Below are 15,219 nucleotides of genomic sequence, written 5' to 3' on the forward strand. Positions count from 1 at the left end.
TTGCTTTATATGCATGCAGCATGCCCACCCCCGTACACACAAAGTGAGCCTAGAAGTGGGCCTTAGGAGAGGGTTTTCCTAAGCACTCGAGCACCTGCAGCCGTATTCGTTTCCTAACTCCCAAAGCACTTCCATAGGATTCCTAAAATGATCCCAGAAGGTACACAGTTTGATTTCTATTCACAGACCAGGGAGCAGGTGCTCAAGGAAACAGACTTTGCCCAAGGCTACCAGGCCGTAGATCTAGATGGCGTGCACACACACGTATAAAATTATGTATGTATAAGAGTTTCACAGCTGGGATCGAAACCTATAAAGTTGGAAATAAACTTCACATAATTGTGCTAGAAAGTGGGAGGACGTGAACGAACTTCACTCGCAGAGTGACAAGGGAAAACCGAGGCAAAATAAAAGTGATGCTTCCCGCTAGCCGGGAAGAGTGGGTGCGGGGCCCCTCACCAGCTGCCCTCTAGGGGGAAGATGGGGCCTGCAGGGGAGCGGGAGGCCGGGCGCCCGTGTACGCGGCGGGCAAGGCCCCTGGCGTAGTGTGTGGAAGGGCAGGCCTGCCTCAGCGGAGATGTGGCGGGGACGCAGGGACGTCAACCAGCTGCAAGAGCTAGAGACACATCACCTTCACAAACCATCTGCCAGGTGAGACAGTCCCCTCCCTGGGCCCCCGGCGTACATGGTGAACGAGGGGCTCTAAGTCTTGTGCGTGCTCCTGGTGACCGGCCGCCAGAGCCCGTGCGACCTGAGCCCTCGCGGCGCCTGAACGGCCACCAGCAAGAGGCTGCTGCCGGACAGGGAAGGGGTGCAGTGGTGGGGGGGACAGGCCCAGCCGACTCCCCGCAGCCCAGACCCGGCGCGGCAGGCCTCCGGGAGCAGGGCCACCAGGCCTGCGCCACAACTGCCCGTCACATGAAAGGTGCATGAAGCAAAACCCAACACTGGACTCCGGGCCCCAGTGTTCTCTTTATACCCGTTACCTGGAACAGAATAAATCACAATTGGAAAGTGCTCACTTCGCTAGAGTTGGACATGCCAGGTGCGCTCCAGCATCAGGTGAAGGCCCCGGCCTACGGGCTGGGACGGAGCAGTCCCTGGAGGCTCAGCTCACACTCCGCAATGCCCGCGAGTTAGAGAACCACCTTCACTGAGCGCGACATATGGCTCCCTGCGACCAGCTGTCATTTGTCATTTTTTACTTGGCCAGCCGCCTCCTCCGCCGCTCTCCATCTCCTTTGGTCGAAATACTGCTGTCTTGTGCATGTAGCCTTGAGGGTGGGGACATCCAGGTACCCGCTCTGCCCCCGTTTGGGCCACGGTTCCTGGGGGTCGTCCCCGCAGCCCCAGGACCTCGAGCAGGGATTCTGACTTGCGCTTGCACCCCTCCTTCCAGGATTCAAGAATGGGGCAATGTAAAGACAAATGGACTTCACCTAATCCAATGGAGGAAGAAAGGCAAAGATTCTTGAGCAATTCCTGCTACAAAACCTTCGGGACCTTCCTAAGTCGTTCTTTAAACTTCCTTCTGAGCTCAGAGGCTCCCACAGCCTTCAAGGGGTCCCGATTGCTGGTGGGTGGCTCGCAGCAGAACCGGCCCGGGCCCTCTTCCGAGACTGTGCCTCTGGCCCCGCAGGCAACGCTCGTCTCCCTCCGGCGCGACTGCGGAGTTTGTTTCATCGGATGACAGGTCACCGACCCCGTTCGAGTATCTTCACCGCTCCATGGAAGCTACGCCTCTCGGGGACACGACAGGGAGTTGCAGCCTCAGCTCCAAGCTGTCACTGATGGTCTTGCTGGGGCTTTGGCTATGGTTTTGGAACCGGCGGTCAGGCCGGCACACGGCGTCCCGGCTACGTTCCGCGCCAGCATCACCGGCCGCCGCCACCGCCGCATTTCAAAGCAGCAGCTGGTGCGTACAAGTGTTCTCCGGGGGAGGAACCGCCAATACCCGGTCGCCACGGACACACACTCCCACCGCACTCTGCCAACGACCCCTCACGCTGCGGGAAGCATCGTCTCCAGCAACGCGTCTCAGGCTTGCTCTTACTTTGCTAACTGGACCCCTGGGTCTGCTCGCAGCTGCCTCCGGCATCGGTGCCACACATCTCAGGGGTTTCATGAACGTGAGGCGTAGGACACAAATTCCTCCTGTACCCGTGAAGAGGGCTCGAACTTCTGCCCAGGTCCATGACGGCTGAAAGGACGGCAAATCAGCAGACGTCCTCAGAGGGTCTGCTCTAAATGGAAGGACTCTAGGCTTCGAGGCCGGATGCACGCTCGGTGTATCGCAATTCTAGCCCATACTCTGACCGTAAGAGAAGCTAAAGACAATTATAGGGACGCCCGGGTGGCTCAGCAGTTGAGCGTCTGCCTTCGGCTCAGGGGGTGACCCCAGGGTCTTGGGATCGAGCCCCAAGTCGGGCTCCCCGCAGGGAGCATGCTTCTCCCTCTGACTGGGTCTCTGCCTCTCTGTGCCTCTCATGAATAAATAAAATTTTAAAAAAGAGAGTCTCCGTTACTGAAAAGAGGCTGTTTTCTTTCTCAAAAACAGGCTGTTTGGCAGACACCAGTGTGCAGAAGTAATACAACCAGTACTGAGGGCCCCACTCTGAGCAGCGCCTCGGAGCGCCATCTCCCCACGCCGCCCCTTCGCTGGGTGCCACCGTAGCTCCGTGTTGTAAATGAGCAGCGGAGGCTCAGGGACGTTAGGTGACTGATGCACGGGCACAGGGTTAGTTAACAGGGAGCCTGGATTTAGACCCAGGTGGTCCGACTCCATAGCCGGCACTCGGAACCACCACCCCCGAGGGTGTATCCAAGAACCTCGAACCCAAAGACCCGTGTCGAAGGCCTGTCTACAACAAGCACAGTTCACGGTGATATAAGAAAGTGTCCTCGATTACCTTCAGGCCCTAAGATGCCTACATGAGTCACGGCGGATGGAATTAGTGTGTTTCTCTAACTTTATTTGGTGATTAAAACCATGATAAACTGTACTACCGGATACTCTGAATTTTAGAAAGGACGTGATATGCATCTTATTTTGTATCAGTATGTGCCTTCAGATTAAAATCAAGTCATTACCGAACCCTGTACAGAGACACAATAATGACTGGATACTAGAACGCACGTTACAAGAGTGTAAAAGCTACACAGTGAAATAAGATACTCAGAGGACAAAGTTTATGGACTAAAAAAAAACACCCCAATTTTACATACCTGAAAAAAACCAAGAAGTAGAGAAAAATTGATAAAGAGAGACCTCTTTATTGCATTATTTATAAAATAATAGTATAATACAGTCATCAAAAATGGAGACGAAATTTTATTTTTGGTGTCTTGTGTTCTGCAGCCAATTTTCGATCATCTTCACAATCCTCAGGACTTGCTTTTTTTTGTTGTCCAGAGTGCGTCCCTGCAACCCCTGCCCCGCCCATCATTCAAAGCACAATGGAATAAACTCTTCAACAGGTTCCGTGAGGGATTTCCTAGCAAATAAATTAATCCAATAACTCATGAGTAAAGACTTAGTTTTTTTAAAGAAATACAATAAAAACAAAAATATATGAAGCATAATTTAATCTTTCAGATGGTTCACAGAAGGCACCTCAAGATTTTATTGTGCTATTTTCCTCATGCGGTGATTTTAAGTGCCTGTAACAGAATTCTGGTTAGTGAAGTTTTGGACAAAAAAAGTTTCTTATGTAGGACACATAGCATTGGATGACCACGGATACAGTATGGGGATTCGGATGTGTATATTTGTACTAACTAGGGCACAATTCATAATATGCTAAGAAAACTTTAAAAATTAAAGTTATAAAATGAGTTTTAGCACATTTAGTAAGAGCTACTTGTTTTAAACTATCATTTCATTTTTGATGACCAAATTATATTTGACCATAATTAAAGAACATACAACTTTAAAATGACATTAAATAACCTTGGTTACAACAGAACTATGTCACATGAAACGAAGAAAGGAAAGTCACATACATGTACTGAATGGCACTGTGGTTTTCAAAGCCATTCTTGGGCAAGGCTTTCAATCCATCCGTAGGCATCGATTTAAAACATGTCTCTAACTCAGTGTGGTTCCAGAAAGAGGTGAAATCAGTGTTGATCACGTGACTGCCTGCCAATCATTCGATGTTGATCACTGAGCAAGTATTTTTGATTATCCTGACGACCATAATAACGGAGCCACAACCAGAAACGGAGATGTGGCCGGCTCCAACTATTCCACTGCAGAGAAATGGTCGACTTAAAAAAAAAAAACAAAAACAAAAAAAGGCTGAAATAAATGGAAACAACTGGAAATGGCTGAATCACTGTACCTTTAGACACAACCATATATCTCCGTTTTGCCATATACTATTTGGTACTTTCTGATTCAGTAGTTGGGGTAAAAAAAAGTTTCCATATTCAAACATATCTACAGAATATCAATATAAAATGTGTGAATATATACATTTAATACACACACACACACACACACACACACACACTCTCACAGGTTGAGACATCAGCACTTACCCACAACCCCCTCTCTCCTGAATGACTCAATGCATCATCCTTGAGACCAGCAAGATGCTCTGAGGCTGCAACATATGGCTACAGAGGTCAAACACGAGCACCCACTCGGGCTGGATTAAATTGTTCCTCCTCATGATTTCTGACAAGTAGTAATACCGCTTATATAACAACTATATCTCAATAACTTAGAATTCAGAGTATAAAACCAGTGTTGTGAACAGTTAACTCTCTCACTGGGTGAAGAACATTGATCTTTTCATTCTTTTTCCACTGAAGGTAAGAGAGTGCATCAAACTAGATCACACTGAACTGTACAAATGATCTTTACTCTTAATCTAAACAAACATGTGTTAAAACATTCTGAAATGCTGCATCCTTTGATTTCTTCATTTTTTCAATCGCCCGATGCAGGTCCTGTTGTTGCACGGGCCGGATTTCATCTTCATCGTGGCTACAATGCAAACAAAACAGCCACATGGTCAAATGACTTTGTTTTTTTTTGTTTTTGTTTTTGTTTCTTTTGGTCAAATGACTTTGGAGTACACCTCCCTCGGGTATGCTACCAACATCAGAACGTGAAATCTCTTTCCCACCAAAGACCCCCAAAGAGAGCCACAATTAACCACTTCCTGTGAATTCTTCCAGGAATTCTCTAGGCAGAAGCAAGTCTGCAGAGATTTTTAAGAAGCACTAACTGCTGGGAGGCAGAAGCCAAAATGGCTGGTTATGAATACACATCCGAGGGGTGGTGCTGAAAACCAAACACCTCCCACTAAGAATCGAGTGCAGAGTATCAGCAGAACAGGGAAATATTAGATACAGGTGTGCAGTTTATCTAAATGGGAACAGAATTCCAATCAAGAAATCAAAAGTAGCATTCGTGGGCATATATTCATGTACATAGTGCAGCACGGGACAAACTGAAAATAAAATTATTTGCTATTAACAAAACCAACTACTCTAAGTCCTCCCCTCTTCAATGATGAGAAAAACTAAATCCAATATACAATGTCTCCTTGTTTGTAATTTATAGACACTTAGGATAAGCCAAGTCTATCAGCCAGATTTTTCATATTGAAATAGAAAATTTCAAAGGCCTTCAGGAGAGCAGAAAAAGTGGACTTTTATTACTAAGGTAATTTATTCACACAAAATGTACTCATAGGTTGTTTTTTTGCCTCTCTTCATTATCTCACACACAAGAATAGAAACCTTTGGAAAGTAGACTTGGCTGGAGTCAGAGGTCAAAAATATTCCCAAGGTTAGCATTAGGGGAACTAGAGTAATCTGGCAACAAATAAATGAAGTGACCCTCTCTATAACGGGGCCCCTGGGAGCACTAAAGGCAGGTGCAGAACGAGTGCACACATGGCTAACCTTTCTATGCCAAGGGAAACATTTTTGGTGAAGCTCACTATGGCAATGTACTGTAATTAAAAACACAGCATAAAAGGCAAATCCAGGTCCTGTGGAATGAAAGCCTCAGGGGGGAATGAGGAAGGGGCCCAAGAAACAAAAGGGCAAGAGGTGGAGAGCTCATTCAACACAGGCCCACATCGGTCTGCTAAGAGTTACGGCAACTCTTCATCAGAAGGTATTCTGAGGACGCACAGTGCTCCGCTGGCCCTTGTGCGGGTTGTGGTTCATCAGGGCCGACTTATTCTGGTTTTCTAACGTCTTTGCTGAAACAGGGGGGTACAAATAGTTTCTCAAACCGATGCTTTGAAGTTTGCTGCAGTGACAACAGCTTCTTTGTTTAGTAAACACATCCCTGTGAACAAGCTGAAGTATAGCCCCCAACAAAGGCCCTCACCCCATTTACGTGTGAAATTCTGGAAGACCACAGGAAATGAGATTAGATTTAAGAGATTTAATTTAAGGTGGAAAACAAGCCAGGAGCGCTGGAGAACGAAGCTCCCCTCTCAGAGGCAGGAAGCTAAGCTCCTATCGGCTTCTGGTGACCCAGTCCCTGGACGTTCGGTGCAAAGTCAGCTTTTGTCTTCCTCTTCATTCCAGAGCCTCCTCATGACCCAGGTCTCCAATTCACTTTCAGAAAGAACTTTCTTTTAGGAAAAAAGGCAATTAATACAGTTGGGGTGAGCATTAATTCAAGTTCACCTTGATCCCACAAGCAGCGTAGGTATTGTAAAGAAAAATGAATGAATGCAAAAGCTCTAAGATGGTCTGACAAATACTAGAGCTCATACCTTTCCTCTGAGGTAGAATTCACATATTCCCTGACACACAGGAGGGCAGCGTCCCGGCACATCTCTTTCAGGTCACTGCCTGAGAAGCCATCTGTCTCCTGGGCAACTTCTAACAGGTCCACATGCCTATCCACCTTCAAAAGGGAAAAAGAATATAAAAAATGTTGCAGAGCATAGATCCAACAGTCTTCTTAAAAAATGTAAAGTAGGGGATCCCTGGGTGGCGCAGCGGTTTAGCGCCTGCCTTTGGCCCAGGGCGCGATCCTGGAGACCCGGGATCGAATCCCACATCAGGCTCCCGGTGGAGCCTGCTTCTCCCTCTGCCTGTGTCTCTGCCTCTCTCCCTCTCTCACTGTGTGCCTATCATAAATAAATAAATAAAAAAAATTAAAAAAAAAAAATGTAAAGTATACTGGGATAGCAGGGGAGGAGGATCATCAGTTTCCAATCTTTAACTATAAAAGCTGGAATTTTGAAATCTGATTTTCGTTAGTTGTCACAACACCTGAAATAGTGAAATAAACCCTCACCAGCCATACCACACAGGGATGAAGAAGAACAGATGCGCAAACACTGTCAGACTCTCTCTGGCGGCTCTCGGGAAGGTCCTGAGTTGACCCTTCCCTACAATATATTCCACAGACGTGGCAAACAGCCTGTATCAGGTCCTAGTCCATTCCCACAAACATCTCAACTGAAATACTCGCTTTCCCTTTAACTGCAGTGCTTGCTCTTCGACTAGCTCACACTCAGCACCAGCAGTCTTGCTCCTCGACCTAGGGTCACATGGTCAAGCCAAGTAAGTCCTCGTCCTGGGCAGACAGGGACCTGGGACAGTATAATCACACTAAACCTCTACGTAGATTAAGGAGAGAAAATGAACAAGAAAGATGTACTTACAATGACTAGCATCTATCGGATGATTCCTGTGTGTCATTCCTGTGCTAAGCACCCTACATGTGCTATTCTCACATTTAACCCTGTCAGGTGGTATTCTTGTTTTTCTTTTCAGATAACAGTGAGACCTGGAGGGACCCCTGGGTGGCGCAGCGGTTTAGCGCCTGCCTTTGGCCCAGGGCGCGATCCTGGAGACCCGGGATCGAATCCCACGTCGGGCTCCCAGTGCATGGAGCCTGCTTCTCCCTCTGCCCATGTCTCTGCCTCTCTCTCTCTCTCTCTATCATAAATAAATAAAAATTAAAAAAAAAAAATAGTGAGATCTGGAAAGCTTAAATAAATTGCCCACGGTCACTACCAGAGCCAGGATTTGGGCACAATGATGTAAGGTCCAGCTACATCTTTTCCCCACACAGCTAACCATTTGTCTGAAAAACATCTACTTTTCCCCACCGACCTGAAATGCTACCTTTATTAGTTACTAAATTCTATAGAAGACCTAAGTATTCAGGTAATGATGGCAAGTCTACACAAGGACAAGAGATGTGGAAGTTACACGGCGACGTGGGGTATACTGTCAGCTCTGTGACTGTGACCTCCTGTGACGACAGTCTTCTCACTTCTAAAAGTCGGGGTTAAATAAACAGAAGTCATTTTCTCTGATAAAAAGAAAAGTGAATCCAGAAGGTAGGCGTGGAGCTTGCAGCAGTCATAAGTGAAGAAAATGGTCAATACACAGTAAATCTAAAGCAGCTTTCAAATCCAAACAGTAAGAACAATCATTCAATTTGGGAGAAACTGTGTAGAACTAGAACACAGACATAAGAACAGGTGAGGCAGAGGGGCGTGCACGCTGAAGCATTCGGAAGTCTAGTACTGGAAAGAGGGAAGAAATACTGTTAACTTGGGAGTTTAGGTACATATGTCAAAAAATTCTGAGGGTACCAGTAAAAGGAGGAACGTGTAGCTTCCAGGAGGTCTTGTGTATGACATAGTGACAAAGTCAGAAAGATGAACAAATCAAGTATGAGAAAAGATCAAAAAGAAGATTCAAGTCATCGGGGGGAGCAAGATGAACAGAGGTAGTGCACCACAGTGTTAAGAGGAAGGCTCCATCAATCCTTTGCTATGTGAGCCTGGATAATTTATTCTATAACTTCTCTGGGTTTATCCCACCTCTATGCTAGGCACACGGCATACACCCTATAAGTAACCCCTTTCTACAAGGTAATAGCTATCAGACAAACTGTGAACTCATGAAATCTGTTTTTATTAGGCAACCAGGAAGGCAGCCCCCAAGTTTAAAAAGGTCTTGAGTCCTGGGAGCAATACCGGAATAAATTAACGACTCCTAAAATGGCTGGAAGCACAGCAGTTACTGCATCTACCATGGAGGATGCACAAGCAGGGCACTCGCAGCATTTCACACACGTCATTTAAATTCTCAAAATGATTCTGAGACTGTTGGCATTACCTCCACTTTCCCAGTGAGAAAAATAAGGCAGAGATGCTCAACAGTACCTACCCACGGTTACCTAGCAAGGAGGGGCCCTCAATCCTGTCTCCAAAGCCCATGCCTGTGAAAGACTCCTGCTGTGCATGAAAAAAGTCTAAGTTCAGATTCCTTTATGTATGGAAAACTCTGATCTCCTTAGTACTGAGACAAGATACCTGTATAAGGTATACATTTTTTTTAAAGATCTTATTTATTTATTCATGAGACACACACACACACACACACACACACACACACACACACACACACACAGAGGCAGAGACCCAGACAGAGGAAGAAGCAGGCTTCATGCAGGGAGCCTGACGTGGGACTTGATCCTGGGACCCCAAGACCACGCCCTGGGCTGAGGGCGGCACTAAACCACTGAGCCACCGGGCTGCACAGGCATACATTTTTTTTAGTTCTAATTCTTTTTATACTTAATACTTTAAGCCAAAATCACTACCCTATCTTTTAAATGAGTGAACTGTGTAAAGGAACTATCAATAAAGAAATGTGAAAGACTAGAAAAGAATATTGTTTGAGGTAGCTCTTAACAAAATCAAATTAATTTTTTTCAGATTCTAGTGAAGTAACAATATGCTTTAAGCATATAAACACCAGCCAGTGGGAAATGAGATGTTCCCAAGTCGACAGCCAGAGAGCATTCATATTTTGCATCCTAAAACTGGAGACTAATTCTTTGTGCTTTGAGAAACAGAATGTAAAAAAATTCCTTATATCCATGACAAATACAATTCTAAAGAATTTCCGAAGATGCTACTGTGGAAAAAAAAAAGGAATACTGGGGCTCATGGGTGGCTCAGTCCTTCGGACCCTGCGGTCTTGGAATGGAGTCCCAGGTTGAGCTCCCTGTTCAGCAGGGAGCCTGCCTTTCCCTCTCCCTTTGCCCCTCCCCCTGCTCATGCTCTCTGTCAAATAAATATTTTTTTTTAAAAAACAGCAGAATACTGAAATCAAAGTTTAGAAATAATGAGTTTCTTAAGTTAAATGTGAAAACATTACAGCCTGTGTAAAGTATGGCTATCTTATGAAACAGAGCTTAAATTTTATCATTTATATAAATTCATCATCTATATGTAAATCATACCTATCATCTATATCTATACTGAACCATACACATGTTAACTTCCAGTAATACCACCGTTCATTAAATTTTTTAAATTAAATAATTTTATTAACTTGAAGTCTCTACAAAATTATCAGCAATTACCTTCATACGTGATAAATTTCAAGCTACAACAAAGCCATCCTAATTCAAAAGAACCTGTGGAATTGTTTTATCTCTTTTGTTTTCTTCCCTGAACCGCTCATTGCTGCCTGTCTTCATTAAAGGTTTACCAATTAAGTGTCTTTTCCTAAACAGCACTATGACTATACAATGTCTTTTGAAAGTAGTTATCAGATATACAGCTAAAAGGCAAAATGTAATTGGTTGATTTCTCGCTCATATAGGACAGGAGTTCTTTACCCAGAATACACAAAGTTTTAGCAATTTCCCTGAAATTGTACAAAATATTTCATGTAATGTAGTTTTTAAGAAAAGACTACATAGCATTTATCTTTTATTAAATGGCTCTATCATCCCCAAAATAGTAATCTCTGTAATTTGTTAGGTTCTTCAAATTTTTGCAAGTAGCATGTATGTTTTCTCTGATTTTTAAAAAAATATTTTATTTATTTATTCGAGAGAGAGAGAGAGAGAGGCAGAGACACAGGCAGAGGGAGAAGCAGCCTCTCCGCAGGAGCCCAATGTGGGACTGATCCAGGACCCTGCGATCATGCCCTGAGTCAAAGGCATATGCTGAGCCACCCAGGCGTCCCTCTCTGATACGTTTTAAAGAAAAAAAAGGAACAGGGCATTACTGAAAGATACAGGAGAAAAGACATACATGCTTTTGGACAGAAACCTTCAACATAAAAAAAATTTTTTTAATTCTCTTGAATTATGATCCATTAAAAATATGAGTGTTTGCTTTTCCCTGAATAAGACAAATTAATTCTAAAATTCATACAGAAATAGAAGCAAAAATAGCCAGGAAAATGAGCTGGGGGACCAGGGCTGTCTCACCCTACTTGCTGTTGAACAACCAATCCTGTGCTATTACAGCACAATCCAGACCATGAAAAAATGTGGACAAACCCAACCTGGCTGTTTCAACAAATAAACTAAAAGAAGGTGGGGGGAGAAGGAGAGTAAAGGAATCATCTATAGCCCACAGATTAAGAGACCGAAAAATTCTCAAATAATTGCAAATAACGAACTTTATATGGATTTTGAGTCAAACAAATACATGGTAGAAAAACAAACATCCCATTCAGGAGACAACAGGAAATGTGAACAGATGAGGTATTTAATGATAATAAGAAATGACTGTCAATTTTTTGTTGGGTGTTACAATGCTTATGAGGTTGAGTCAAAAAATGAAAGAATTCTTTCTTTTAAAGATAAAACTAAAATAAACATGGGAGGTGGGGAAATAGAGTGGAGACAGAGCAGAATGTGTGATCGAGGATGGAGGAAGACCACAGAAATGCAAGAATCTCTCACTGTGGGAATCTTCATTTTTTTAGTTTAGATAACAAGTTCAAATAGTGAGTTTATTTAATTAAGTTTTTGAAGTAAACTCTACACCCAACGTGGGGCTTGAATTCATGACCCCAAGATCAAGAGTCACATGCTTCACCAACTGAGCCAGCCTGGCACCCTTCAAATAGTGAGTTTTTTATTTTTTAAAAGATTTTATTTATTTATTTATTTGAGAGAGACAGAGCAAGAACAGAGGGGAGGTGGCAAAAGAAGAGGAAGAGGGAGAGGGGGAGAGGGGGAGAGGGGGAGAGGGAGACTCCCGGCGGAGCAGGAATGTCAGACCCTGAGACCAGAACCTGAGCTGAAGGCAGATGCCCAACCAACTAAGCCACCCTGATGCCTCTCAAATGGTGAATTTAGATATGAGATTTAGGGGATGCCTGCCTGGGTGGCTCAGCGGTTGAGTGCCTGCCTTCGGCTCAGGGCGTGATTCTGGTCCTGGGATCAAGTCCCACATCAGGAGCCTGCTTCTCCCTCTGCCTGTGTCTCTGCCCCTCTCTCTGTGTCTCTCATGAATAAATAAATAAATCTTAAAAAAAAAAGATATGAGATTTAGGACAGTGAGGAATATGATGTTACTCAAAACTCAGAAATCATAAAGGGGGAAGATCCCAATAAATTTAAAAAGACAAATAAGAAAAAATATTTTCAAGTCATATAAACAAAGAGAAATTTCCCTAATGTATTAGATTTCCTATAAATCGATACAAAAAAGAGCACTGCAATAGAAAAATGGGCAAAGAATATGAAAAAGTATTTCACAGGAAAAAATTCAAGTGGCTCCTAAACATATTCATGTCATCCCTAAATATACAATGAGATACTGTTTTCTACCTATCACGTCAACACAAAGTTCCATAGCATTCTGTTGGTGAGGCTACAAGGAAAGAGGTACTCTAATATTGCTGGTGTGACAGTAAAGTAGTACAGACAATTTGGCAATAGTGATCAAAATATAAGTCATACCCTTTGATCTAGTGATTCCTCTTCTAGAGAATCCACCCTAGTAATATTCCTGCACAAGTGTGAAGAGACCTGAATACAAGTTTATTATTCAATGCAGCATTTTTATAATAGTAAAAGACCGGAATCAACCTGAATGTTCTTCATTATGGCACTGATTAAATAACTTATGGTATAGCCATATATGCAGTGAAATCCTATACAATCCAAAACAAACAAGCAAAAAACCCAAAACAGAGAAAGAACAAAGACACTATGTACTAATATGAAAAGATATCAAAGATAAGTGAAAAAAGCAACACAGCGTATACAATTTATTAATATGGGTTACGTAGAATAGGGAAGAGGAATAATAGCATGTTCCAATTTGCTGGTATGGACAATGCCATCTGAAAGGACACAGAAGAAACACAACAGAGGAAACAAGCTTTTTCCCTGAATACCATTTAATGTACATATTTTAATTATGAAGCATGTGACCATAAATATACAAACTATTAAAGATTTTGATTATCATACCTTCTTAAATCTAAATTCCAATTTCAAAAAATATTGCAATTAAATAAATTAAAAAAAAATGCTACTGCACAAAAATAAATATACCTTATATAACTGGAGAACAGCCTGAAAATTTTAATCTGTAAATATGAAAACATGGGGCTTTAAAAACAGCAGACCATCTTTAGTAAGTTCAAATGCACCAGGGCTACTGAGTTGCATGAATGGCCAACAGATTTACAGTGATTTATGCCAGTACAAAGCTGTTTATTCTCATATTTACTTTTTCATTTCTCTCTAAAATAGTTTTATGAACATGAACACATGTATTTATAGGACAGGGAAAGCTGTAATTTTCTACTTACATTTTCATTTTTCAAGATGAGTTTCAGGATTGCTTCTCTTTGTTTTAGAGCCTAAAAACCAGAATGATTTCCAGTTAGAATTAAAAAAAGGAATCAGGATCAGCCAGTTTTCCTAATATTTCTTCTTTGCTCTGTAAACCATCCGGCAATACCTACAGGAAATGACAGAAACTCTAAACTATTTGCTACATCAAGGTCTAGGTTTTAGACTCTTAATCATTTGTGGTCGACCTACTGAATTCCCATCTTATTATTATTATTTTTTAAGATTTCACTTATTTATTCATGAGAGACACAGAGAGAGACAAAGACCCAGGCAGAGGGAGAAGCAGGCTCCATGCAGGGAGCCCGACATGGGACTCAATCCCAGGACTCTGGGATCACGCCCTGAGCCAAAGGCAGACGCTCAATTGCTGAACCACCCAGGCATCCCATGAATTTCCATCTTCTTATTCTGAATCCCTAGTGATCAGCACAAGGTCTGAGAAATAACATGCCCTTAAATGGTTCTTGAATGAGTGGATGAACAGCTAGGATGACCAATGTCTTTCCCTCATGGCTCTGCAAGTCTCCATTTCTTTAGTCAGGAAACTTCTGAAAACTTAAACACTGCAGTAAAACTTTTACCATTAACTGGAAGAGATGGCAACAATACCCTCCTACCTCCTCCACTTGGCCTTGTAACTTCCACACTTGCTAGTTTTTATTAGTGAATTTCTGTTTAGCATTGACAGTACATTTGTTTCTATACTTATATGGTCCCCCCACCCCCCGTGATGGTTCATAGTATTATACCAAACAACAGAAGCTTTTACGGAATACCCTATATAGATGATAAATATAAGTGCTTTAATAAATTATCATGGCTAAACTCATTCCTATGCCCATAACCACTAAAAACAGAGCTAGTTATCATGAATTATCTCTCAAGTGACCAGCAAAACAAAGCCAAACCCTGCTGTTTCTGTAATTCAAGAGTGTTACGTATGAAGGTAAATTTGCTATATAATGTGATCACCCGTAACTACTTTTGGTTAACAACCATTTAATTTGGAGAAGAAGTTTTAAAGTAAGGTTGATCATATACTTTGGTATCATAGTTACAAAATAAGAAAAAATTACAGTATAAAGTGTGTGTGTTCACTAAAAACAGAATGAAAAGGGGGTTGTGAAAGCCCAGTTTTTACATTTACAGTCCACAAATTTGTAATAAATTTGACAAATACTATACAGACCATTTTGTTAACTAAAACAATTAATATATTTAACTTAGAACTCTAGTACAGGCAACCTTCCACGCTATTGAGTGCTATGTTCTGTTCTACTGTACCTCAGAAACCTTTGTTTCCTACTAGACTACAAGCAGCGGTTCTATCACTGCAATCTTGGTCTTTACGACCACTGAGGTAAATTAATTCTCTTTCAAAATGTCCCGCTGTCTTGCTAACAAAATTAAAGTGAAATCTTGGGCGAGGGAGGAGTTTGTCCACACCTGGCAGCAGCCTGCCTTTCCAGCCCTCCAGCCCTCCATTTTCCGGGCGCCCGAAATGAACTCCCCCAGGGGCCATCATTAAACACGTGTTCCCACACCTTCTCGCTTTTGTTCATTCAGGTAAAAAGACTTTCCCTGCCTTGCTTGCA

General features: G+C 42.9%; 1 protein-coding gene across 2 annotated transcripts in view; it reads right to left on the bottom strand.

The window, feature by feature from the left end:
* Nucleotides 1-3,253: 3,253 nt before the first annotated feature.
* Nucleotides 3,254-15,219, bottom strand: part of ATAD1 (ATPase family AAA domain containing 1) — a 44,880-nt gene continuing 32,914 nt past the window's right edge. Inside the window, exons 8-11 of one of the 2 annotated variants that reach the window (XR_011994738.1) lie at nucleotides 13,579-13,629; nucleotides 6,750-6,883; nucleotides 4,003-4,993; nucleotides 3,254-3,494 (exon numbers count right to left, since the gene is read on the bottom strand). Coding sequence is in view for 1 of the 2 variants with exons in the window: in XM_026014779.2 (XP_025870564.1) it covers nucleotides 4,873-4,993; nucleotides 6,750-6,883; nucleotides 13,579-13,629 (306 nt within the window). In the remaining variant the exon portion in view is untranslated. Of the gene's footprint in view, nucleotides 4,994-6,749; nucleotides 6,884-13,578; nucleotides 13,630-15,219 lie in introns of both variants that reach the window. The other variant, XM_026014779.2, reaches the window with a different exon arrangement.

This window comes from Vulpes vulpes, chromosome 10 (assembly GCF_048418805.1).
Source record: "Vulpes vulpes isolate BD-2025 chromosome 10, VulVul3, whole genome shotgun sequence".
Taxonomy (NCBI): domain Eukaryota; kingdom Metazoa; phylum Chordata; class Mammalia; order Carnivora; family Canidae; genus Vulpes; species Vulpes vulpes.